The sequence below is a fragment of the Meriones unguiculatus genome, chromosome 18, assembly GCF_030254825.1.
Source record: "Meriones unguiculatus strain TT.TT164.6M chromosome 18, Bangor_MerUng_6.1, whole genome shotgun sequence".
NCBI classification, from domain to species: Eukaryota; Metazoa; Chordata; class Mammalia; order Rodentia; family Muridae; genus Meriones; species Meriones unguiculatus.
The window spans coordinates 66,832,899-66,858,052 of NC_083365.1; the positions used below are offsets into that span (position 1 = coordinate 66,832,899).

Genomic DNA, 25,154 nt, shown 5'->3' on the forward strand with positions numbered 1-25,154 from the left:
AAGATGGCTGGTTCTTTAAGGAGGTGCAGCCTTTTGTGCTAGTTGCACTTTGGTATTTAGAGCTCAGTAATAGAAGAGCATCTATGGGGGTGCATGTAAGCCCCTTGAGGTGAAAGTAGCCAGGCCCTACACCCAGACTACCCTCACTGTGGTAAAGGCCAGCTCTGTTCTACAGAAAAAAAGAAAAGCTCAAGATCAGGCTACAAAAATCCCACCAATTCCAGGCCACCCTGGAAAGCTCTGGCCCCAGTGATGCCGTATATAAAGCCTGCCCCCTGCTCACTTCTTTGCTGCTTCTTGCTTGAGCAGAGGCAGTCGCCCTCCTGGGTTTTCCCTCCCAATAAATCTCTTGTGAGGTTTGTTGCATGGTGCGGCATTCCTTGGCTCCCGACTGCCAGGTCCCTTTCCCTTCAGAGCTGTAACACTTGCACTGGGGGAACCCGCCCCCTTGGAACCGCAACTCTTTCCTGGGGAAAGCCTTTCCTCTCAGATCTACAACAGTTGCCTTGGAGGAAAGCTTTCTCCTCAGAGTGCAACACCTACAATGCATAGGGTAGGAGAGGGATCTTTGTAGTGAAGGAGAGTTGGGAACAGTCCTCAAGAGTGCTAAAGCTTGTTGCAGGACTGGGGTGGCGCAGAAGGAGGGGAACCAGAGCAGCAGACCCTTTGTGTATCCCACCAGGCAGGTGATGGAGTCTCAGATTAAGAGTTGCCTGAAAAGCTCAGGACTCTTTTCTCACAGTACTTTCCAGCTGTCAAAGGAAGAGGTTCTGTTCTTTAGCCTGGCTACAGGAATTTGAGCAAGCTTGCTGCACTGGACAGAAATCCTTAGATGGTGGTGTAGTTCTTCCTCTGACCTCCAGAGGGCGCTCCAATGCTTCCTTTAAAGGTTTTTGTTTTGTTTGTTGGTTTGTTTTTTAAATAAAAGGGTATAAAAGTCATTTCAGACTCCCTTGAAAGTGAAGTTTTGATGGTTATCTTCTCTCTGGTTCTTGTTTTTTTCTCTTCCTCTTACTGCCACATCAGAGGGTACAGTTTTGGCTCATAGTTTCTTTAGTTTTCATTCATGGTTGTTTGGTCTTGTTGCTTTTTGGACACATCATAACAAAGGAGAACATAGAAAAGAGAACAGAGAGGAGAGGAGGGGAGAGAAAAGGAGGGAAAGGAGGTGGGGAAGGAGAGTGGAGAGAGAAGGATGGGAGATCTCAGTTGCCTCCTCAGAGGTCACATCCTCAAGGGGCCTAATAGGTCTACTTCCGTGAGGCCCCACAACCCTAAGGCTCTGCCAGTTCCTAATGGTGCCATGTCCACCAAGCCTTCAACATGCTGTATGTAAACTTTGTCCTAAAGAAACAACAGTTGTGTGCACACAAGCACTAATTAATCATGTATGTGCTTCAGATCATGGGAAGAGTCCTGTGGGCCACACGTTACTCTGAAGCGCATGAAGGCGCAGTCAGCTGAAGAGTAGTGGGCAAACAGTCCGAGGCGTGGTAGAGTGCCCAGGATAAAGGGCTGAGATAAGAGTCTCCTGCGTGGGCACACAGCTGCTCCCTGCAGAATTAGTTCTGCTTTTCCCGGCATTTGAAACATTTGTGATAAAACGGTCTCAGATAGGGCGGGGGAGATGGCCCTGCTGGTGAAGAGCTTTGCCGGAGGGCCTGCCTTCGAGCCCTCAGAGCCCACAATTAAAAGCTGTGCATGAGCCAGGCGTAGTGGCGCACGCCTTTAATCCCAGCCTCTCGGGAGGCAGAGGCAGGTGGATCTCTGATTTCCAGGCGAGCCTGGGCTACAGAGAGGTTCCAGGACAGTCAGCTATAGAGAGACCCTGTCTCAAAAAACAGAAACCAAAACCAAACCAAACCAAAGCCTGTGTGTGGTGGTACAGTGGACATTGGTCATTGCAGCTCTGCCGAGGCAGACACACGAGGAACCCACCCATCAGAAACAAAGCTTTCGACAGCTAAGGCAAGGCTTTCTGTTCTGGCCCCTGCTCAGCCCCCACCTTTGGCAGCTCCTCAGATGGCTCTCTGCTAGAACGTGGCTTTCTCTCCTCAGAGCTCGGAGTATGTTCCCAGATGACTCAGTCTGTCCATGTGAGCCCTTCCCGGCTCCTTTCGATGCATCTGAGTTCTGGTGGTGTGCCTTGAAGGCCCGCTTCCTCAAACGCTGACCGGTTTTTGGTTCACTGACTGCCACATCCGGCCCTGAGTGGGTGGTAGGAACACCCACTCCACATTCTGGCTGGCCCCACAGGGTGCTTGGTAACCCCTTCTCCCTCCCCTCCCCCCACAGGACCTTGGTGACTGCAGAACATCTGGCTCGCTGCTCCTGGGCACAGTTAGACTGTGAGAGCAGGACTGGACCTAACAGTCTGTAGGGAGACCAACAGGACAGAAGTGTTCAGCAGGGAGGGAGAGGGAGCAAGGAGTCCTGTAAGGAAGGCAACTTCCCTTTGCCAGGAAGCCTAAGCAGTAAAATGGTATTGTCTGCTCAGCTACAAAATAAGATCATTCTGAAGATGATACTCAAGTTAGCAAAGACACCTTAACCTTTAAATACACCAAAGGGGGCAGTGGCTCAGCTGGTAGAGAGCTTGTCCGGCGTGAACTAACCCTGGGTTTAGACCCACCACCGAATAAACTAAGCATGGTGGTACATGTCCACAGTCCCGGCACTCAGGGGTAAAGGCAGGATTGGAAATTCAAAGCCATTCTCGGCTACACAGTGAGCTGGAGGCAAGCCTGGGATACCTCAGACTCTGTCTCAAAACCCCAAACAAATCCATTTGCAAGACCTTTTGTTTATTAACAGCAGTAACGACAGCAACAATGACAAACAGGTCCCGGTTTAGAACCCTGGTGATGGGAATTGCTAATGGTTGGCAGGAGCTGAGTTGCAGCATTCTGTCCATGCCAGGCTGGAGCAGACACTAGCAAACAGCAAAGTGTCACTGCGAGCCTATGAACTGCCCAAGTGGCAAAGGTTGCTGCCACGGCTTTATTGCAACACAGATGGCAAGAGTGATAAATTTCTACCAGCCACGGGGAAGTGAAGGGTCAAAGAGAAGGGCTGTGTGTGGGGTGCGCAGGACTACCTATTGCTGAGCCTTCATTTCTGGCTGTTGTAATGGGAACTATGGCACTGTGTACCATAGACAAGAGGTAACAGGAAGCCACCTTACAGGGGCAGAAGAAACCAGAAGTACAGGAGCCTTCCTCATTAAGAGTGTCATGGGCCTTAGGCAGCTTAATATTTTCAAAATGATAGCAACGGGGTCCCCCATTGCATAGGCATTTCCTACTATGTGACTTTGACATTTCTCTCATCAAGGGTTGTAGGTTGAGCTAGAGAAATGGCTCAGCATTAGGACCACTGGGAGCTCTTCTAGAGGACCAGGTTCAATTCCCAGCATCCACATGGCAGCTCACAAACTAACTCCAGTCCTAGGGGGTCCAATGCCCTCTGCTGACCTCTTTGGGCACCAGGAACACAGATATTTGGCATACACAGAGCCAAAACATAAACAGAAAAAAAAAAATAGATCTTTAAAAAAAAAAGGTGGAAATGGTGGCACAAGCGTGACCCCTAGTGTTGGCGTGCCAGCTGGTTTTAGGTCAACTTGACCCCAGCTATCGTCGTTTTGGAGGAGAGAAGGTCAATTGAGAAAATGCATCCACAGATTGGCCATGGGCAGCTATGGTGCATTTTCCTGATTGACGATTGCTATGGAGGGCCCAACTTAGTATGGGCAGTGTGAGTCCTGGGTAAAACAAGAAAGCAGGCCAAGCAAGCCCACAGGAGCAAGCTTGCCGGTAAGCAGAACTTGACCATGGCCTCTACCTCAGTTCCTGCCGAGTCCCTGCTCTGGCTTCCCTCAGCGATGGACTTCCAAGCTGTAAGGTGGAATAAACCCTTTCCTCCCCAGGTTGCTTTTGGTTCTGGCATTTTATCACAGCTGCTGGCGGCTGTCAGGCTGGCCTGGGACCAGCTGGAGCTGACTACACTGCTGGTTAGTTTCCAGTGCACGGCCGCTCTAATCTCTCCCCATTTTCGTATGGTCTTTGTTCTCTGTCTGTCTGTCCTTTCCTGTCCCTCTCCCTCCTCCTCTCCCTCCCTCTGGTCCCTGAGCTAGGCCCCCACTTTAAATCCAGGTGGATCTCATCTCAGTACCTTCACTAGCTTCCTTACCCTGCCTGTGAAGACTCCACAGAAATCCTCTCCTCATCCACACCTCGCTTCCATTGGTTCAGTTATCTGCACACAAGTGCACTCCCCAAGTGTCAAATGAACAAAGAAATCACAGAAGCCGTGTAAGGTGTGCCCTAGCCTGGGCGGCATGGCACCCTCAGCTTCAAAGCCTGTGATTTCCCTATAGTCACCGGCTGTTTAAGCCATCTGGGTACAATATTCCAAGCAGACTTCAGGAACCCGGCACCTCTGGGGCTTCTGTTTGCCCTTCTGTGGCTTTCATGGGACACTATCCAGCTCGGCACCATTAAATACTCACTTCTATTATTTAAAAAAAATTATCTGTAGGTGTGTGTGTGTGTGTGTGTGTGTGTGTGTGTGTGTATGTGTGTGTAATGTGTGTGGTGTGTGTGTGAGCCACATGTGGAAATGAGAGGATAACCTCAGGTGTGACCTTTCACTGTTTGGGGGACAACCTCTTACTTTTCTGTGTACTCTAGGCCGGTGTGCTGCAGGGCTTCCAGAGATCCTCCTGTCTCCGCTCCCATTTGCCTGTGTGAGCACTGGAATTGCAGAGGTGTGCTACTGCCCAGCTCTGGGTGGGTTCTGGGGCGTTGAACTCAGGTTCCGGTGCTTGCACAAGTGCTTACTTACTGAGCTCTCCCCACGCCCCAGCCCTCAGCTCCATTCTGTTCTGCAAGACACATGGTTACGTGAGGTGACCCATGTCTCATTAACTTGGTGGCTGCCGACCTGAAGACTCCTGACTGTCCAGGGACACTTCCATGGTTCTTTGAGATGCTTGTCCCCAGATTTCTGCATCTTGGAACCACTTTGATGTAGGGAGGACATCTTTAAACAACCCACATTAGCTTGTTCTGGAACGCTGCCAGCGTGAGGCACAGCGCTGTGGCACCAGGCCTAGACCTGTGTTACTTCGGAAGCCCAGAAGAGGCCCTGAGGGGAAGCTACTGCTGACACCTCAAGAACACCAGGTAAGTGTTCCTGAGGAACCAGTACGACTGCTCTCGTGTGTGTGGGGGGGGGGGCAGGGGGGGAGATAGGCAGGTGGCTCAGCCTGGGAATCACTGTAAAAAGCAAGTTTTAAAAATGCGCTCACCTGCGCCCCCTCCAGGTGGGGAAGGAACTGCTTTTGCAAGCACGTTCTCGGGAATAGATACCAGGACTTGGAAAGGAGCAGCTCCTTGGAGCACAGAAAGCTGTAGTTCTTGTCCTCTGACAGTCAGCAGAGATGAAGAGCAGAGGGATGGCTGCCGGTCATGAGAAGGGACATGACAGAAGGGAGCAGCCAGGGCCTTCTAACACATTCGTATCACCTAAGCCTTAGTCTCCTTATCTGGATAATGAGCACAGCAAATCTTTCGTGCTCTTGGTGCTGAAGTGGCCCTCATTTGTGTTTTGCTCTCTGTAGTTTCATGACCTTTGATAACCAAGTCCAATGGGGTATTGGTGCTGTGTACCTGTAATCCGGATACTTGGGAGGCTGGGACAGGAAGATCCTGAATTTGAGGCCAGCCTAGGCCACATACTGAGACCGTAAAGCCTCATCTTGAGCCTCTTTATCTCAGTCAGTCTGTATGGATATTCTCCCCTGACACCTTATCATGAGTGTTGTTTACCTGGAGCCTGCAATGGGAAAATGTATGAGGAAGAAGGCTTAGTGTGGGGGAGACGGGGAGTAGGTACAAGTGTGAGGACCTGTGTTTGACCCAGGAAGGAACTCAAAAGCCTGGCCAGGGTATCTGAAATCACAGCACTCCCACAGAGGGATGGAGGCAGAGGCAGTCCCCAGAGGCCTTAGGGCCACCTGGTCTGGCAGACACAGTAGAGAGAGAACAAAAGAAATGCTGTCCCCCAACAAAGTGAAAGGTGGCAGTGGGCACGGGAGGTTCTTCTGACTCCCACATGTGGCAGAGTGTTCCACATGCCTGAGTGCACACCAGATCCAAATGTGCGCACACACATAACAAGCAAAAATTTTAAAACATTTTAAAAAGGGTCAGTGAGCACAGTTTGCTGTGGCAGCATGAGAACCTCTCCCTCCTCCCCCCCCCCAAAAAAAAAGGCCTGTGTGGCAGTGCTGTGAAACAGATTCTGGGAACTCACTGGCTAGTTTAATGGAAAAGGCAAAATTCCAGAATCACCGAGAGGCCCTGTCTCAAAATGTAATGAAATGGAGGAGGACAGCCTCTGCCCCAGCCCCACCCACTGGGGCATAGGGCGAGGGGAGAAAACTCCACAAGTAAGCCACTCATATTTTGAGCTAACTAGTATGTGATTATCCTTTTTTATTTCATTAGTTATTGCTAACCTTTTGATGTGTATAATTCATTAATGGAACCACAGATATGTATATAAAGGAAAAATAGTGTACACACAGTTTGTGCATCATTCAGTATCCTCAGGCATCCGTTTAAGAACAGATAGAAAGTGTTTCCCAAGATTAAGGTGGTTGTAATGAGGTATATGCCCCACACTGGAGGATTGTGGGGTAATATGAAGACTGGGTATGACAGCCCTGTCAGAAAACATAGGCCGCTGACATGAGGCCATGGTAACGGTCGTCCCAAAAGGTCTAACGCCACTGACTTTTCATTTGCACAGATTGGTTCCTTCCCATTGCCAGAGAGCTTTGTCAAGTGGTCAGAAGGCAGTCTTAGAGCCATGTAACTGTAGAGCAAGGCTTCCTCACCAGGAAAGGTGAGGACGTGGCGCCCTGCCGGCCCATGCACCTCAAAAACAAGCAAGTCATAAGGCTGTCTAGTCTTCCTCATCCACATGCTGTGCTACTAGCTGATCGCCATTAGCTCCAGGCCTAAGGCCTCCAGGATTTGCATGACTCTACAGGGGGTTGCTAGTGATGGTAGTTAAAAGCTACTGGGAGAGGAGATCCCCACAAAGGAACCTTCATGGTGCCAGCTCCATGTGGGAAGCCTCTCGGCCTCCTGAAGCTTCACTGCCACCCTCTGGGGGAATTTGCTGAGATTATTTTGGGAATATTTAAGCACAGCACAATTTGGAAAGAAGTTTCCTGATGATGACACAGCCCCAAGTGAACAACAGACCTTAAGGCGTGATTATATCACAAACTCCTATGTCTTACAAGCAATGTCAACCATGAAGATAGGTTAATCTTCCATAAAGGTTAAGGAAGCAGGCTCCAGGTATACAACACTCATGATAAGGTGTCAGGGGAGAATATCCATACAGACTGACTGAGATAAAGAGGCTCAAGATGAGGCTTTAAGGGAGCTAATGAGGCTGGGTTGTCTCTTCAAGGGGAGAGAGGTCTTCTCTGTCTTCCACCCATAAGGCTGAGGTGGTTAGTGGCCTGGTGACCTCTATGCTGTCTCTTTGGCCAGGCCCCTCGTAAGCACAAGACCTCCTACAGGGTCCCACCCAGGCTGGTCTCTAATCTGTGATCCTCCCACCTCAGCCTCCCAAGGCAACTGGGACTCCATGGGACTCCAGCCAATAGCAGCACAAGCAAGCAAATGATTATGTTAAGCAGTCTCGACAGCCTTGTTAGAAAGGAGCTAGGCAGGGCAGAACCAGGCAGTAGCCACTAGATATTAGCCACCAGAAAAAAACAAACTTCCTCATAAAGGACCCTGTCACTTAGGAAGTCATATCCTCTGGCTACAAGGGGGGAATTTGTAATCTTGGTCTCCTGCTATCTTAAAGCAATCTCCCGCTCACTCAGTTGGTGTGCACATGCGTGCTTGTGTGTGTGTGTTTTCTAGGACATAGAACAGCTCTGAGTATGATTGCTTAGGCACTGTCCACCTTTAAAAAAATATCTATTTTTATGTGTATGCGCGTTGTGTCTGTCTGTCTGCATACCCATGCATGCCTGGCGCCCATAGAAGCCAGGAAAGTGTATTGGATGCCTTAGAACTGGAGTGACAGGTAGTTGTGAGCTCTCCTGGGTCCTGGGCAAGAGCAGCAGCTGTTCTTAACTGCTGAGCCACCTCCCTTGTCTGCCTGGTTTAGAAGACAGGCTCTCACTGGCCTAAAACTTACCAGGAGGGTTAGGCTGGTTTCCTGGAGAGCCCCAGGGATTTGCCTGCTTCTGCCTCTCTGGTGTGTGCTGCCACACCCAGCTTTTTGAGTTCTGGTAGTTGAACTTAGGACCTATAGACACTGTCATCTCAGCCTTCAGACAGAGAACAGAATTACACACATTTATGCCTGTTCTCACCTGTCCTTCGGTGTTCACACCCAACCATGAAGGTAGCTGCTCACCTCCTTCCTGCCTCTCTGCAGGCCTCAGCTTTGGAACCTGCACTTGAAAGCTGTTTCTCCATTTCTTTACCAGCTGAGGGAGTCAGGTGAGCTGCTCTCAGGCCTTGCTGTGGTTCTCATCGTGAGGCTGAACTGTGGCATGGGGCTGAGCTGGGGAAAAGTTTAGAGAGCTACTTGCCCTTGCATTATTTATTCTTGAGTTCCTTTCAGCCTCAATATCCTCTCCCATGAAACAGGAAAAGCACCACAGTACCCTGCATTCAGGGCTGCAGTTGGCATTCACCTGTAACACGTCTTTGCCTGATGTCCCTTTTCCTCTTCTGAACAGCAACCCCTCTGTTAAAGTCCAGCCTTGCTTTGCTGTGGCCTTCCCAAGCCCTGCTCTCCCTTCTTCCCACTGAGGAAGTCCTTGGCTCACTGGTGAGTGGCCCACTCTGTGGCCTGTCTTTGAAAGGAACCCTGAAAGACCTCAAACCAGGTGCATACACTCTTCCCAAGGGTGCTCCCACTCTTGCTCAATTGCTCTGGATCCAACACTCAAACCCTGTCAATCCTGCCTTCCTTAGAACACGAGGGCAGGCCCTGGGATGGGGCTCTTACAGCATGTGTGGGCTCAGGGCCCAGCCAGCTCACTGATCTGACGTGGGTGGAAGCAGGAAGAAACACTTCTTTAGCTCAATCCCTCACCATGGCTGCTCACACAGGGACAAGTGTGACCGTCCCCTCACATTCCATCCAGGTACATCGAAAGGGCAGAAGTGCTTCAAGAACACATCTTCAATTATTTTTACCTTTAGGACACAGGGTCTCATGCAGTCAGGCTGGTCTTAAATTTGCTATCACCAAGAAGTGAACTTGAACTTCTGACATGCCTGACTACATGCTGGGATTACACATGGGCACAACCATGCCTGATTTTTTTTATTTTTTTTATTCAGTGTTGGAGAATTGAACCCATGGTTTTGTGCATGCTAGGCAAGTACTCTACCAAACTCAGCTACATCCCCAGCCCCAAAGAACACGTTTAGAAGGAAGCAGAGACAGGAACTAGAGCAAGGCAAGTTATTTTAAAAAACCTGATATGGGCTGGTGTGATGGCTCAGTGGTAAAAACGCTTGCCAACTAGAGTTTGATCCCTGGGACCTCCATGGGAAGGGAAGAAAAGGAACTCTGGCAAGTTTTCCTCTCACCTACACGTGTTCTGTTGCACTCAAACCCACCCATACACACAGAAAAGAAATACACTTAACTGTAATAAAAAATTTTAAAACTCTTTTATATAAAGAACCCAGACAACTAAAGATATAGAGTAACAAATGTACTTTTAATTAATTTCAGGTAAAAACTACACAGGGAGAAGGAGCAATGATTAATTCTGGCCCTAATTTATAGAGCCAAATCATCTACATTAGAAAAAACAACAAAACCCAAGGCATTAAGTCCTCACAGATCACACACTGGCAACCCAGCTGGTCTTTCATATTCCGTATTTCTTCTTCAGCTCTTCTACCTTGTCCACATAGGCTTTCATGGCACTTTCCTTGGAAGTCCCTGGAAGGAAGTGATAGGGGTGGACATCAGGAAGGCAGTATGCTAGAAAGGCATGCAGCAGGCAGGGGTGTCTGCCCTTTGCTTTTTAAAAACTTGTGTGTGCATATCTGTACAGGGGATGTATTACATGTACTAATGAGCATGCAGACATGCCTGAATGTATGTATGTGCACCAAATGCATTCAGTGCCTGCTAAAGTGAAATGAGGGTCAGATCTCTCAGAGTTATAGGTAGCTGTAAGCTACTTGTTGTGGGTTCCAGAAACCAAATCAAGTCCTCTGTAAGAGCAGCAAGCACTCTTAAGCCATTCTTTCCAGCCCCGTCTTATCTACTTAATTATGTATTTATTTTGCAAGGGGGTGAGTGTGTGTGTGTGGTGATTTGAATGAGGATGGCCCCACTAGCTCATATCTTTGAATGAGCGGTCCCCAGTTAGTGGAACTGTTTGAGAAGGATTAGGAGGTGTGGCCTTATTGGAGGAGGCACATGACTGGAGGTGGGTTTTAAGGTTTCAAAAGCCCATTGCCGGGCTCAGTCCCTCTCTCTCCTGCCTGTGGATCAGGATGTAAAGTTCTCAGCTACTGTTCCACCATCATGTCTATCTTTCTGCCATGATGATCATGGACTAACCCTCTAAAAATTTAAGCAAGCAGAGTTTCCTTGGTCATGGTGTCTCTTCACAGCAATAAAAGGGTAACTAAGACAGGGGAGGGGGCACATACATACTACAGCATGGGTAGAGGTCAGAGGGCAAATTGTGGAAACCATAGGGTTCCCATCATGTGGGCTCTGGGCATCAAACTCAAGTTGTCAGACTTAGTGGCAAGCAACTTTACCCACTGAGCCATCTCACCAGATCCTCCACTTGATTTTATGAGGTGAGGTTTCTCACTGAACTAGCAGCTCATAGCCAGTGAGCTCTGAGGCTAGACCTGCCTGTCTCTGCCCCTTCCAGCATTAGGGTCACAGGTAGGTGCCTGCTGCTGTGCCTGGCTTTTTTCTATAGGTACTGGGTTTCTGAACTCAGGTCCTCATGCTTGCACAGCAGGCACCTTGCTGACTGAGCACTCTCCCTAGCCCCATAATATCATTGTGACATGATATTATGATTCATATATGTGTTGTGCCACAGGCTGGACAGATATGCTCTGATCCCAATTTAATATTTGGAGATTGTTTCTTACATGTATAGGACAGCTCTCTGATATCTCAGAGATGACCTGAGGACTGGACTCATTACCCTTCCAGGACATGGGTTTTGCTTTGCAATGCACTAAGCTCTTGCATGATGGGTCACCCATGAGAGTAGGGCTACAGGCAGGGTGGACCTTAGCCTTCTAGACAGGCAGGAAAGTGTCCCTGTGGTGATTTTTCTGGTGCTGATAAGCTCGTGTTTGGCTTCAACTTATGGACTGTCTGTTTTAGATTCTCATCTCCCACAGCTGTACTGCTGGCTGTGAAAAAGCTAGGCCAGCCACTCTCTTCCCCACAGACAGAAGTGCCGAAGACTGAGTAAAAGCTGCTGGTTCTTGGAGAGGAATGAGGCAACTCTTTGTCTTCTTGTCACAGCAAGAGGGACAATGAATACACCCCGAGGGACAGCCACACTCAGTTCCTAGATTCCCCCAGGGTAAGAAGAAGCCCTCGGGGACTAAGAGAGCTTGTTTGTGAAACACTGGATGCCTGGGGGCCTGAGAATGGTGTAGAAAATGGACGGGCAGAATTGCACAGGACCCTAGCCATGCATTTTAGTGTGGTGGGGCCCTTCCTGAGTTCATGCCTTCCTCCCTTGTGAGAGGACAGAAGGCTTATTCAGCAACTGGCTAGCAAGGGTATGAGAGCTGCCAACAGCTTTGGTGCCAACTTTTGGGGCTTGCTGCCATGGGAACACGTGATTTAATGGAGCCCAGACACTTCTTGGATGCTTGTGCTTAGCAAATAATAGTTCCATTCACTGGCCACGCATTACCTCATTCCCTTTTTTTCATGTGCCTTCTGGCTGAAAGGGAACTGGGGAATAGCCACTCGGCCAAGGGGTCACTGCCTGTACTTGTTGGGGAGATAGAGGTGTGTACAGGAGAACTCTTTTTACTCTGAACACATCTAAGGACCCCTGCAAAATATCCCTCCCTGGCCTGTTTCCCAGTGACCTGATCCTTAGTCCTTTCCCACTAGACAACAACTGCCCAGAGACAGAGCTCTTAGAACCAGCAACATTCAGAGGGACAGGAAAGGAAGTGGCCTGGTTTTCCCCATGTGAGGGCTGGCTGCACTGGCTTCCATATGTGCCTCGTGAACTTTGCCCTTCCTGCTCCAGAATGGAGAGTCTTCAATGCCCAGCCTCACACAGGAGGGAAACTGATTGGAACACGTTACCTTTCAACTTATTCCACGAATCCCACTTGGCTTTGCCTTTGAGGTCCAACAGTCCAGGACGATCTGCAACAAGGGAAGGACAGTATTAGATTTGCTACAAGTTCTAATGGAGAACTTTATCAACTTTTCTTCATGAAAGTCAAGAATTTTTCGTTGTTTTTTTTTTTTTCTTCCCCCCAAGACAGGGTTACTCTGTATAGCCCAAGCTGTCCTAGAACTCATTTTGTAGACCAGGCTGGCTTCAAACTCAGAGATCCACCTGCTTCTGCTTCCCAAGTGCTGGGATTAAAGGTGTATGCCATTACCACTGCACCATTCTTTTTCATATTGTTACTGATTATTTGGGAATGTCACATCATGAACTCTGATCACACTCATTTCCCAGTCCTCCTAAGTTCCCCCACCTTGTGACCCCCCTCCACAAAAAAAGAAGAAAAATAGAAAAACAAGCAAACAAACAAACCAAACCAAAACCAAAACAACAACAACAAAAAAAACGAAGTCCAATTTTGTGTTGCCCAGATACTCACCGGAGCTTGATAGAACTCCCAGTGACAAGCCCCTTAAAGAAAACTGAGTCCTTCCCCTCCTGCTCCCCCGCCAGAAGCCCTCAGCTGTGGAGAGCTATACTTCAGCATCCTTACCACCACTTTTTAGTACTTCCAATGTCTTGTAGGTTCTATTGTAAGAAACCCAGTTGGGCTTATAGCAACACAAATTTAAAATTGAGAGAAAACAAGACTAAAAAATGTTCTTAGTTTTTTTGAACTATAAAGTAAAATGCTTGAGACCCAAAGTTTTGCTTTAAAAAGAACCACTCTTTTGGGGTTAGGGGTGAAGTCAGTAGGTGCTTCCCTAGCATGCACCAAGCCTGGCCCTGGCGACCCTCAGCATATATAAACAGAGAATGATGGCACACACCTGTAATCCCAGCATCCAGGAAGTAGGGGCAGGAGGATCAGGAATTCAAGGTCAGCTCAGCTATACAGAAAGTATCTTGCCAGTCCAGGCTACATGAGAATTAGTTGTGGTAGTGCACACCCATAATGCCAGCCACTCCAGAGCTGGGCAGGAGGACGGGAGGGTCAAGGCCTGCCTGGCCTACAGACTGGGTGGCTTAGTGAGATTCTGTCTCACTATTAGAAAAATATTAAATAATAAAAGGGCTAGGGATGTGGCCTAGCATGCCCCAAACCCTGGGTCCCAGCACCAGCACCAGATAAACTACAGATGGTGATTCACACCTATAAGGTGGAAGAAGGAGGATCAAAAATTCAAGGTCATTTTTGGGCTAAAGAGTGAATTTGGGCCAGCCTGGGCTACATGAGACTCTGTCTTACACAAAACGAGGGGTGGGAGGGCAGGGCAGGGGCATGCACGCGCACGCACACACGCACACACACGCACACACGCACACACAAAAGCTCAAACCAAACCAAACCAAACTTGTACTTTGATTAAATTAAACAAACGAACAAACAAACATCCATTCATGTGGTTCACAATCCAAAAACTCTTGAACAAATGAGGCTGGAGAGATGGCTCAGTACTGGCTGCTTTCACAGAGGGCCCAGGTTCAATTTCCAGCACATGGCAGCTCACAACTGTCTGTAACTCTAGTTCCAGAGGATCCTATACTCTCACACAGATATGCACGCAGGCAACACACCAATGCACATGAAATTGAAACAACAGTAACAACCCTCCCAAAACAACCCCCCAAGAAACAACTCTGAGAAGAAATACTATTCCATTCTCCCCCTCTCCTTGTTGCACTGCTGTTATCAGTGTTCTGGGTGTCCCTGCCTGTGACTTGTCTTTATAATCTGGCCCCATTTTCACATATTGTAGAAGTGTTTTTTTTTTTTTTTTTGAGACCAGACTACTCCCAGAGCATCTGACTTTGGGTGGCCCTCCCACTATGCTTCCCTGAGGACAATTTCATTGCTCAGAGCAGAAATTGCACAGTGTACAGCTAGGGACTGGGAGTCTGAGAAAAAGTCCCAGGAACCTTCCAGGAAGACTGCAGATCCCCAGATGAAAAGACTCCCTGCCAGACTGTTCTCCCAAGATGAAATGTGTATTTGCAACATTCAGTTAATTAATTTATACACCGGAGTGCATGCGCATGTGCATTCCATTGTGCAGGTATGGATGTCAGAGGACAACTTTTGGGAATCAGTTCCCTCCTTTCACCAAGAGGGTCCTTCAGGTAGTCAGGCATGGCAGCAAGTGCCTTTACACAAGGGGTACAATTCTAATGGAAAACAGCAGATTCAACAAAGCTACTGCTGAGCAGCAGGGCTTAGATTTCTCTCTGGGGCCTTTGCTTCTTTCATACTAGATGCTAAGATAATAGGTAAAGCCCTTTTGAAACCAGATTGAATGTGTTCCCAGGGTCACTAAGAAATGAGGAAGATAGTCTTTGCAGGTAATATCTCCCAGCTTAAAGTCTAGACACCAGGGCTCTGCCTGAACCGTAGTGCCTCAGGTAGTTGGAAGTGAGTTTCTCAGACTCCTGGGCTGCCGGGCCAACTTGGCCTGCTCTGATGGGAAACTCGGCATACCTGTATTTACATCGCCCACGGTTGCTTGTTTGAAGTGGCTGTACACGAACAGCATCTCTTCGTCACTTGGCTGAGTCTTGAGGCGCTTCACCTCCTCAGCAGCTTTGTCAAATTCAGCCTAAGGGAAAGGAACAGGTACAATGGGTTGGAGGATGCCTGTGTGGGAGAGGTCCAGCGATGAATGGACGGCGGGAAGCGGTACTCCTCCCAAACTCTGTTTTCTTGCCAAGATTCCGTAAAGGCCCACCTGTACACTCATGCAGTTACAGCACTGGGTCAAGTGCTGGGAATAGACCTGGCTCACAGTACAAGTACACGCCCTTGAAAATCTTCATGCCCAACCAACTGCCTGACCACCACTGGCTCATGTTCAGCAGTTCCTGGAGTTTCAGCAAAGCTACGACCTATGATCAGTGGAGATTGACCGGGCAGTGAGGGGAAGCGTGGCGTGATCAAAACAGTCAATCAGGGTTCAGGACAAGAATGCAGAGGAATCCAGGGTCGGGCCGCTGGTCCTTTCCTACTGGGGCCTGGAGTTTAGCGTTGACCTCTGTCCCAGTGCCCAGATTAGGGAGAGGCAAGTGGGAGGAGCCAGAGATCTCCCTAAGGAGTTAGCTCCTGGACGGGGGTCTGCACATGAGGGAAGGAAAAGGCGGGTGGGCCGCCTCACCTACTCGCATCTCTTCTGTGCAGAGGCATGCCAGGCACAAGACTAGTTACCTTCCCCCGACCTCCAGCCTCCCCAGCCAGGGCCTCCATGAGTGCCCCAATACCATTCCGGTCCTTCCCAGTATGGAATTCAATCTTCCCTGTCCTACATCCCCCCTTTGCCTCATCTTCCTTTTGAGGATGCTGTGCCAGTTTCCCCTGGAGTCCAGCCCACCCACAACTCTCTAGCAGTTCCGGCGTGGGCGGCAGTTTCAGAAATCTGCAAGGGAAAAAGTTCCGCTCCCCAGGCTATGAGCTGGGCTCGGATCCCAGAACAGCTGCCGGGCATCCAAGAAAAAGAGCCCCACGGGATTTCCGCGGTCTGATGCCCCCAAACCCACTGCATCTTCGCAGCCCGGCAGGGCACGCGCAGTACCTGAGACATACTGGCGAGGTGACCTGGTTCCAAGCGCGCGGGAGGAGGCTCAGAACAGGCAGCAATCAAACTCCAGAGCGGACAGCCTAGCGCCTTTAAAAGCACAGCCCCAGCGTTCCAGCGAGCTCGGGCGAGCGCCAGCAACCAATCAGAAGTCGGATCTGCCTTCGGGGGCGTGTCCATTCTAGGCGGAGAGAGCCAGCCCTTCACAGACCCAAGAGGGCATTATTGCGCATGCGCGGGGAGGAGCCGCGGGGCACGCCGGGAGCAGGTGGGACGCGCTAAGGGTTTCTTTGAGCGCGGTTGGCGGGTGGGGGCACTCGGGGTGAGTGAGGGCAGTTGGGTAAGAGCTGGGAAGGGACTGAGGTTGTGTGAAATGGGGACGTGCGGGAGGAAAGTAGAAGTCAGTATGATTCTTTCCCTTTAAATCTGATGCCGGTTGGAAAGAGGCCGGAAGCTGTATCTCTAGTAACTTCTCAGCCTGGGAAACGGGATGATGCGACCCCATAAAGGGAATCTAGGGAGAAATGCCAAGTGCACAGGGCCACGGTGTCCTGCTGGACCAAGCCCATGCCCAACCCTTTTCTTCTAAACTTCTGGCACATTCTTTGACCCGTGCACGTTGCCCATAGTTCTCAGTCCCGCACGCCTAACGCGCAGTCCAGTGTTCCATTAGTGCTTTATAAAGGCAGAGACCGTGTGATATAACAAACTTGCGCCAGAAGAGGTGCCCGACAAGCCTTTGTTATAACTTTTCTTCTCGAATGTTTTTTTTAAACACTTGGCAGCATGAGTGCAGACTTCTAGACCTTGGGCAGACAGCAGTGGACAAACAGATGAATCTCTGCAACCTTGAGGCATCTTATTGTGGGCTAACAGTTGATGTAGTAAATTATCGACTTTTCAAAAAGAAGTCGGAAGCTTTAACTCGTGGGTATGGGTGTAGGGGAGTGGGAGAGAAGATGCTGGCTGAGCGAGCCCTTCGAGTCAGGGAAGGCGCATTCTAGCAGAGAGCAGTAGTAAGCAATGGGTTACTGTGGGAATTAATTGAATTCTTAGTCTCGTTAATAAAATAAGTTAAAACTGACTCAGGAGGAGGCTCGAGGACAATTTTATTAAAGTTTAAGATTAAAACATCAGGGCAGACAAACTGAAAATGCTGACACCCATTGAGGACAGGCGATGGGGGAAAGCCCTTCCTTTTAAGTTAATCTTAAAAGGTCAGAGAAACAGTGAGAAAGCCTAGAGGGCCTGGGAGAACATGCATAGGAGAGCCCGGCCAGTTAAGAGTTCAGAGGGCATTCAATTCAAAGTAAATGTGTCCCAGGGTTACCCTGGGGTCACACTACAAGGGGAGCAAAAAGGGTCCAGGCTGGAGAACTAAAAAGAGGTGGGCTGACTACGTGATGGCAGAGGTTGGTCACTCTGGGCATGCAGGCAATCATTCTGATGGAGATGGAAGTCACTAGGGGCTTTCCAGTGGGAGATGACAGAATGCAGAGGTGTCTTATGAGAGGCTGTGCACAAGTGGGTGGGAGACTTTAGTGGGCTGAAAGAACTTTCTGGCATTGGATGCAAAGATGAAAAAAGTGAAAGAAAATTTTCTGGAGGTCATTACAAAAGGGAGATTGTCTCTTTTCACTTCCTTATGTGTGGCAAGAGGCCTGGACTACAGACTGTGGCCCTTTTGACCCTCCACCTCATCACAGCTGTAGTAGTTTACAAAGGGAGGGCTGAGGCTGTTACTCAGTAGTGGGGAGTGTCTGTCTAGTGTATTTGAGGTCCTGGGTTCAATTCCCGGCCCTGCAAAATAGAAGACTTAAGTCCAGGCTTTCAGATGACAGCAACAGTGTCAGTCAGGTTTTGTGGAGTGTTTGGGAAGGAGAAATTTAATTGCAGGGAGCATGTGTAGATTTGTCAGTTTGTGAACCAATTTGCTCAGATATTGAGAGTAACAAAAACTTTGGAGGTAAATTTGGGAAAATTGCCCGTGAACTATGTAGAATGCAGATTTCTTTCAAAGTGGCCATTTAGGGACCCCCATCCACCTTCCCACACACTTAAGGCTCAGATGAATTAGCTTGTATTCCTTACTGTAATTTTCCGTGTCACTTCTGAAAGATGAATTGGCACAATGGAGCTTTGACTGGACTCAGATGTAGAAAGAGGATCAGTGGGAATGTTAGCTCCACAGTCTATTTGTAGTTCAAGACTGAGCTGTTGGTTGCTTGAAGGAATACAGTTCACTTCCTTAATTTTATGTAGTGGTTCCAGATAAGGATACAGAAATTATTTGAAGTGGGTGAAGAACATGCTGAAGGGTTGTGGATTCGTAGGAGCTATGCCATCTTGAGCCAGAGGAGGAGGAAGAGCACTTCTTTTTGTTGTGGAGCTTCCCATAGGCCATGTTTCAGGGCTGCTTCTCAGCATACTTCCTGCTTCCTTTCTGTGCTTCCCAGGGACTCTTTATCAGTGTCTCATCTATGGCAATGTCACCATAAATGCCCCAGGGAGTTAGGATGGCATTTGGAGGCCATAGAAGAACTTGGGGTATTTTTCCTCAAGTACCTTCCATTTGTTTTTGAGACAGTATCTTCTGTTGTCCTGGAACTTACCAAGTAGATAGGCTAGACTGGTTGGGCCAGTGAGTCCAAGGAATATTTCTGTTTCTAGCTCCTCAGTACGGGATTATAAGCATATGCCACTATGCCTGGCTGTTTTGCGTGGCTTATGAAAATTGAACTCAAGATTCTCCTGCTTGTGTGGCAAGTTTTATTGACTGAGCTATCTCAACCTTTGGAATTTTATTTTTAATAATAAACTGCAGGGTCTGACAAGATGTCTTGTAGAGGAATTTTATTCCAGCAACATGGTTGCTCTGGCAAGGGATCACATCCAAAGACCTAGGTTTATGTGATCTGGCTAAAATGCAGACGTGTTCTGGATTACAGTATGGTCTGGCTGGAATATGGACATCCCCTTTGTACACACCTTTAATCCCAAGTAGTGAAGGTTAGTCTATAGAAAGAAGCAGCCATGTTTGAAAGTGACTTCTAATTGAGGGGCAGACAAAGTGATAAATCAGAGAAAGATTGGATAGAATGAGTCAGAGATAGGATACAGCCTACTCTCATGAGACTAGGATAGGAAAGAGAGGCTACTTAAGAGCAGTGTAGAGGGAGAGAATTTTTTTTTACTGAGAGTTAATTATCAGGACAGTTTTAAAGTGACAGGTTGCAGAGAGAACAAGCTAGACACAGGTGAAGACACAAGCCAGTGAATCAGATGGCTTATTTTGAGTCTAGGCAGAGCAATTCAGTTAGAAGCCAAGAGAAACCAGTTTGAATCAGTCATATTGGAAAGGAGTTTGGGCCATAACAGCTGAGTTGAAGCAGCCAGTGGGAGTTTAGGAAGGCTTGGGAATGTCTCTCATCTCATCTCATCCCCTCATCTGAGGAGATAAAAACATGATTTACAGTGGCTCACCTGGGAGAGTACTTGTTGTGCAAGCCTGACAAGTTGAGTCCAATCCCCAGAACCCATTAAAGGTGGAAAGAGAACTGAGTCCATAGCATTGTCCTCTGACTGCCATTTACATGCTGTGGCATGCATGAGCCTGCACACATACATACCCACAGTTCATGCACATAATAAATAATAAATCAAACTTCTCAGCATATTTGGGGTAAGTCGTGAATATTTTGAATTAGATATTTCTACAAAACTAGAAAAAGCCATTGCTTTTCATAATCCTGAGAAATCATGGATCTTCAGCTCTGTTTATGTCCTCATGAGGAACTCTCGTGTGTTATGATTTTACTTTTCTACTGTCTGCTTTCACTTATACCTTAGCTAGGGAGAATAGAGGTCACTATGCCCTGGCCACTGCCTTATCTCTTGATGCTTGCTCTTCTTAGGAACTCAACAAACACTGGCTGAGTAAAGTGCCTTTTCCTCTGTAAGTTTGCAACTCGTGATCCCAGAACCAGGTAGACTAAAGCGAAAGTGTCCAAGAGAGGTTGAGGACATCTGAGCTCCACCCTAAAACCTTGTCTCGGAAAGCAAACAAAAGGGACCTGGGAAATAGTTCAGTTGGTAAAGTGTCCGCTCTGCAACCATAGAGACCTGAATTAAGATTTCTAGCCCCCACATAATTGTTAAAATTTATTTTCTGCGCTGGGGAAGTTGATGCAGATGAATCCCAGGAGAGGTGGCCATTCTAGGGTTCATTGAGAGACTGTCTCAAAACAAGGTGGAGAACAATTGTGGAAGATGCCCAGTGTCAGTCTCTGCCCCACCCAACATTCCCGCATCCAAAGGCATATATCATACACACACATATACCAACAAAAAGATAGCAAAAAAAAAAAAAAAAAAATCAAAAAGCTTTTTTTTTAATTAGCTGCCAACTTGAAAACCAATTGAATTCAAAGAACTGAATATGAGACCATGGGCTGGAACAAACCAGATGAATTCTGGTCAGAGGCCTATGCAATCTCTTGGTAACACTCCAGCTTCGGAAGCAGAAGGCTTAGGGGGGATGGGGAACCAGACTGACTCAACCAGTCAATAGCAGCTGTTAGCATCACGGCTTGTTCTCATGGATATGAATCTGTGAGGTTCTCATCCTGACTGCCCACAGACTTCCCTTGCTCTCAGCTTAGTTAGACTGACCAGGTTTGCCAGGTATAAAATTCCTACTTTGAGGCAGGCCTCCTGGCAAATCAGAGCACCGTTGGCTACCCCTGTAAGGGTCATGCCACTATTGGAGCACAAGGCATATTTTGCCAGGCAGGTCAGTATTGTAGCATACAGGAAGACCGCTGAGGTCTTTTCCTCCGTAGCATTACACCTTCTGGCACTATGTAAGCTAGCCAGCAGGGAGAGTTTCCGGTCACTTTGAGGTTGATTTTTCTTTGCATCTGTATCCACAGGTTTCCCTTATTGTTAGCTTAAGCCAGATGGGTAAGACACATGAACAGGTAAAAAATTTTTTCTTTTGTGAAGAGTGGCTTAAGATTAAGTTTCTTGCTATAAAGGAAACCTCTAATTTCTAAAAGTAACCTAATCGTTAAGAAAAGAGTTAAGAACACACTAATGATGCAAGAGAGCTTTCATGGAAGGCAAGGGTGTTCCCATGCAACCAGTTAACTCTGTACTTGGTTTCCATTTTCTTGGAATGTGATTCCTGTGGCCAGGCTCCAGCAGAGTTGGGAGGTGAATAGTATGTTTTTAAAGGGATTGGGAAGCGTTTCTGGGATAGGAGTGGGGAGAGAAGGGTGGAGGCCTGGGCTTTGTGAAGGCTGAGGGAGGTAAGGGAGAGAAAGGTGGGAAGGCAAGCCTGGCTTTCCCACACTGCAGCAGGGAGTCTAGCCGGCTGGAGTTCTGAACAATCCTCTCCTTTGCTGTTCTTGCATATGTTGGGAGAAACTGAATCAAGGAGGGGGTGAGCGAAGAGTGTGTGTGGAACATCCTTGGTAGAACTTTCTCCCATCCTCACCTCTTCTGTACCCAGGCATCGTGGGGGGTGGTGTCCAGTGGTGGCAGCAGTGGACACCAAGAGGGCTTGGGGGTAGAAGACTGTAGGGGCGTGTCCTTGACTCACTGGGTGAAAGGGAAGGGTCACATGTTCTAGTCATCCTCCATTGCATATCCTGTCTTAATGCTTTTGTGTTCACATGTATTTGTATGTGGGTATGTATACACGTGCACATATATGTGAAGGCCAGGGGACAGCCTCAGGCACAATCTATCTTTTATTAATTTTATTATTTTTTTTTACCTTCCCTACAAATTATTTTTTAACTGTGTGTACGTGTGAGTGTATGCTGTGTGTGTGCAGGTGCCCATGAAATCCAGAAGAGAACAGCAGTTCATCTTGGAACTAGAGTTAAAGGTGGCTGTGAGCTGTCAGGTGCCGGTTCTAGGAATCAAATCCAGGTCCTCTGGAAGAGCAGTAAGTTTTTTCAATCATTGAGCCATCTCTCCAGCTCCATTTTTACTACTTAAAATTGCGTGTGTGTGATAGTGTAAGTGTTCAAAGGACAACTTTCAGGGGCGAGTGTTCTCCTTCCACCTTCTTAAGGCAGTGTCTCTCCTTTTTTAAACTGTTCCGCATTCTCCACGTTAGCTGGCCTCCAGGGTTCTAGGTGGTTCTTCTGTCTCTGCCTCTTAGCTCTCTGTAGGAGTGCTGGGATTATGGCTGTGAGCCTACACATCCGGCTTTTCACATGGGCTCTGGGAATTGAACTCAGGTCATCAAGCTTACAGGCCAAGGGCTTTTTCCTGCTGAGTCGCCTTAAGGTCGGAGGTTGTTTTTGAGACAGGCTGTCTTACTGGACTGGTGCTCCTGGGTAGGCTACGCTGGCTGGCCAGTGGACCCCATGGACCTGCTTGTTTCTGCTTCCTCAGTGCGGGGTTATGTGTACTTGCTACCATGACCAGGTTAATTTTTAAACACGGGATCTGGGGTGTACTTCCTTGTTTAAAGGTCCTTGTGCTTGCAAGGCTTCACCAACGGAGATACTTCTCTAGCCCTTCCCTAGTCCTTTCTTTGATACCTGACTCTGACTGAAGAAGGGGCCCACTGACTTGCTATTAGATGGAGGGAAAAGTTCTGTTTTTTGGGGATTTGGCTCTCCCCGCACCTCTGCAGCCACCTTGCTGGCAGGGACAGAAACTCCTTGCTACTGTTTGCAGCCTGTCTTCCATGGATGTTGAGATGGCCTTACCACAGTGGATGGAGGGACAGTGCTGGACCTCCAGCAGGTCTCCCTGACTCCACTCTCTGTGGAGAGGAAGGAATGCTTGTAGCTAGTACTAGGGGTAGAAGTTGGAGATACCCACGTGGCCTCATTGCCATGGGGAAGATGGAAGTAGGGTGCCCTGGGGCCCAGATCCCTACCTCCTCTGGTAGGTGACAAGGTGCCCCATTAGAGCCTGGTATCCCTCCGATGTTTCTGGTCCAGGTAGAGGTCAGGTCACAGTCTTCTGCTCTCTGCTGGAGCAGAGAGATCACTGCCTAGAGCTTTTTAACTTGCTGGGTTCCTCCTATGCTGGCACTTTTGGATAAAAACCACAGACTTTTGTGTGTGATTCTGATGTATATGATGTGACTGAATATATACTTGTGTGTCGGGTACCTGTAGAGGCGAGAAGGGAGTGTTGGACCCTTGGAGTTAGGGTCACAGGAGGTTGTGAGCCCCTGATATGGGTGCTGGGAACCAAGCTTGTGTTCTCTGCAAGAGTCACAAGTGCTCTTAGTAGTTAAGCCATCTCTCCAGCCCCCGAGGCTTTCTGTTTTTGATTCATTGTTGGTGCTTCTGAGATTGGAGAGTGCTAAGGCAGTGAGTCTGAGACCCAGTGAACCTCAGGAAACTAGCCCACCACCATCTTATGCTTCAGATCCCGTTGTGACCCTAGCTTGCCTGCCCTCCTCCCTCCACGTTTCAGTTACAGCTTTGTTTTGTACAGAACACAGTGCTAATGTGGTTGTTGGAAAGTTGAGTACAGGGTAGAACATGACCCTGTCTTAAGGATCAAGGATGTGGGCTGGGAATGCAATGGGTAGAGCACTTGCCTCAGTTCAAGGACCAGAGTCCATGTCACAGTGGGAGGTGGTAATGTGACACCTGTAGTCCATATAATGCTCCTGCTGGAGCTGGGGCTAGGAAACAGCAAAATTGTTGGAAGCTCAGGCCAGTTAGCTTGACTGTGCAGTGGGCAAACAACAGAAAGCTGTCTCAAACAGGGTGGAGGGAGAGGTCAAAGGTTGTCTGTCTTCTGACCTCCAGTTGTGAGCCATAGCATGCCCCCACCCCTCACCCCCATGGAAAATTAAAAAATAAATAAATAAAATGAACACAGGTGGTTGCTGCTTACTGGTGTATCCACTAAGCCTGAGGCCAGATCCAGCTTGAAAGACTGTTAAAACATGCACTTTTGAGCACTCAGCAGAGAGCATATCTGACAAGACCCTCCTGGCATGAGCATTGCCAAGTGACATCGGAATTTACTTCTAAATGCTCTCCTGATGCCCCCTGGATGCTGGCTATTCCTGCTAGACTGCCAGCTACTTCCTTAGTGTAACATGCCCTGGCTGGAAGTCAGACATTACACGCTTACACATGACCCTAACTCCTACATCTTTCTTTCCTCGTCTGTAGAGAGAGGATGACCACACAGTGAGGTGCCCGAAGCCTTGTTTGAGTCTGACACTCTGAATAATAGTCGTCATTACTGGGGTAGTTCTAGTACAGAAGCTGAACGGACATGCAATCAGAGGTGAAATCTTGGGCTTCTGTTTCTGTGATGTCAGATTTGAATCAGAAGGGATGGCCACTGGGGTAAAGGCACTTGCTGCCAAGCCCAGCAGCATGGCAGCCTGAATTCTATCCCTGTGATCCGAATGGTGGAGGGAGAGAACCAGAAGACAGATGTCCTCTGACCTCTATATGTACAGTCACACACACACACATGCACATATGCACACATGGGTACACACAAATATTACACACACACAAATACTTTAAAAATATTTGTGTGTATGTCTCAACCTAAAGGTCACTGTTTTGGCTAGGCTGGCTTGCCAATAAGCCCTAGGGATCATCCTGCTTCTGCTCCCCATCCCCTAAGAGCTATGGTGGCTAGCATTCACTGTAATAGCCGACTTTGATGTGGTGATTCGGATAGAACTCGGTTCCTCACACTTGTGCACTTTTCATACTGAGCCATCACCCTGGCAAAAGGGCCATTTCTTTAAAACAAAAAAATTTAGCATATATTTGTGTGTGTGTGTAGGGATAGGTGTGTTGGAATGCATATGTACCACTTAAGTGAGCTCCAGGCCGTTGATAGACCCTACCTATTCCACAGGAGATGGGCAGCAATTCTGGGAGTGACACCTGGGGTTTTCTTCCAGCCTTTGAACACATGTGCAGGTGTTTGCACACACACCTGGGATTATCTTCCAGCCTCTGCACACGTGCAGGTGCGTGCACACACACACACACACACACACACGTGCAGGTATATGCACACATGTGAGTCATGCGCTCTGTGCTGCTTTTTCCAGCTTGGAGTCCCCTTCTCTTTACAATTTGGTATTTTCTCTGTTTCTT

At 48.3% G+C, this 25,154-nt stretch overlaps 2 protein-coding genes across 5 annotated transcripts in view; one reads left to right on the forward strand and one right to left on the reverse strand.

Moving 5' to 3' along the window:
• Positions 1-9,762: 9,762 nt before the first annotated feature.
• Dbi (diazepam binding inhibitor, acyl-CoA binding protein) lies at positions 9,763-16,167 on the reverse strand. 2 transcript variants are annotated; one of them, XM_021653875.2, is made up of 4 exons: positions 16,036-16,167; positions 14,952-15,069; positions 12,385-12,447; positions 9,763-10,008 (listed from the first exon to the last, which is right to left on the reverse strand). In XM_021653875.2, the coding sequence occupies exons 1-4, from the start codon at positions 16,042-16,044 to the stop codon at positions 9,935-9,937; spliced, it is 264 nt and encodes an 87-aa protein (XP_021509550.1). In that variant the 5' UTR covers positions 16,045-16,167; the 3' UTR covers positions 9,763-9,934. The 2 variants fall into 2 exon arrangements, with proteins under 2 accessions (XP_021509550.1, XP_060227685.1); XM_060371702.1 differs by lacking the exon at positions 16,036-16,167 and adding an exon at positions 15,199-15,328.
• Positions 16,168-16,191: 24 nt separating this feature from the next.
• The window catches only part of C18H2orf76 (chromosome 18 C2orf76 homolog), a 166,212-nt gene continuing 157,249 nt past the window's right edge, over positions 16,192-25,154 (forward strand). The window contains exon 1 of one of the 3 annotated variants that reach the window (XM_060371703.1): positions 16,192-16,306. The gene's annotated coding sequence lies outside the window, so the exon portion shown is untranslated. The remainder of the gene's footprint in view (positions 16,307-25,154) is intronic. The other 2 variants (XM_060371704.1, XM_021653876.2) reach the window with 2 other exon arrangements.

Excerpts from the sequence above, each read along its gene's own strand:
- Dbi (XM_060371702.1), bottom strand. Across the intron at positions 12,448-14,951 it reads CGTGGGCGATGTAAATACAG|ATCGTCCTGGACTGTTGGAC; the intron begins GTATGCCGAGTT and ends CCCTTGTTGCAG. Across the intron at positions 10,009-12,384 it reads TTCGTGGAATAAGTTGAAAG|GGACTTCCAAGGAAAGTGCC; the intron begins GTAACGTGTTCC and ends ACTTCCTTCCAG.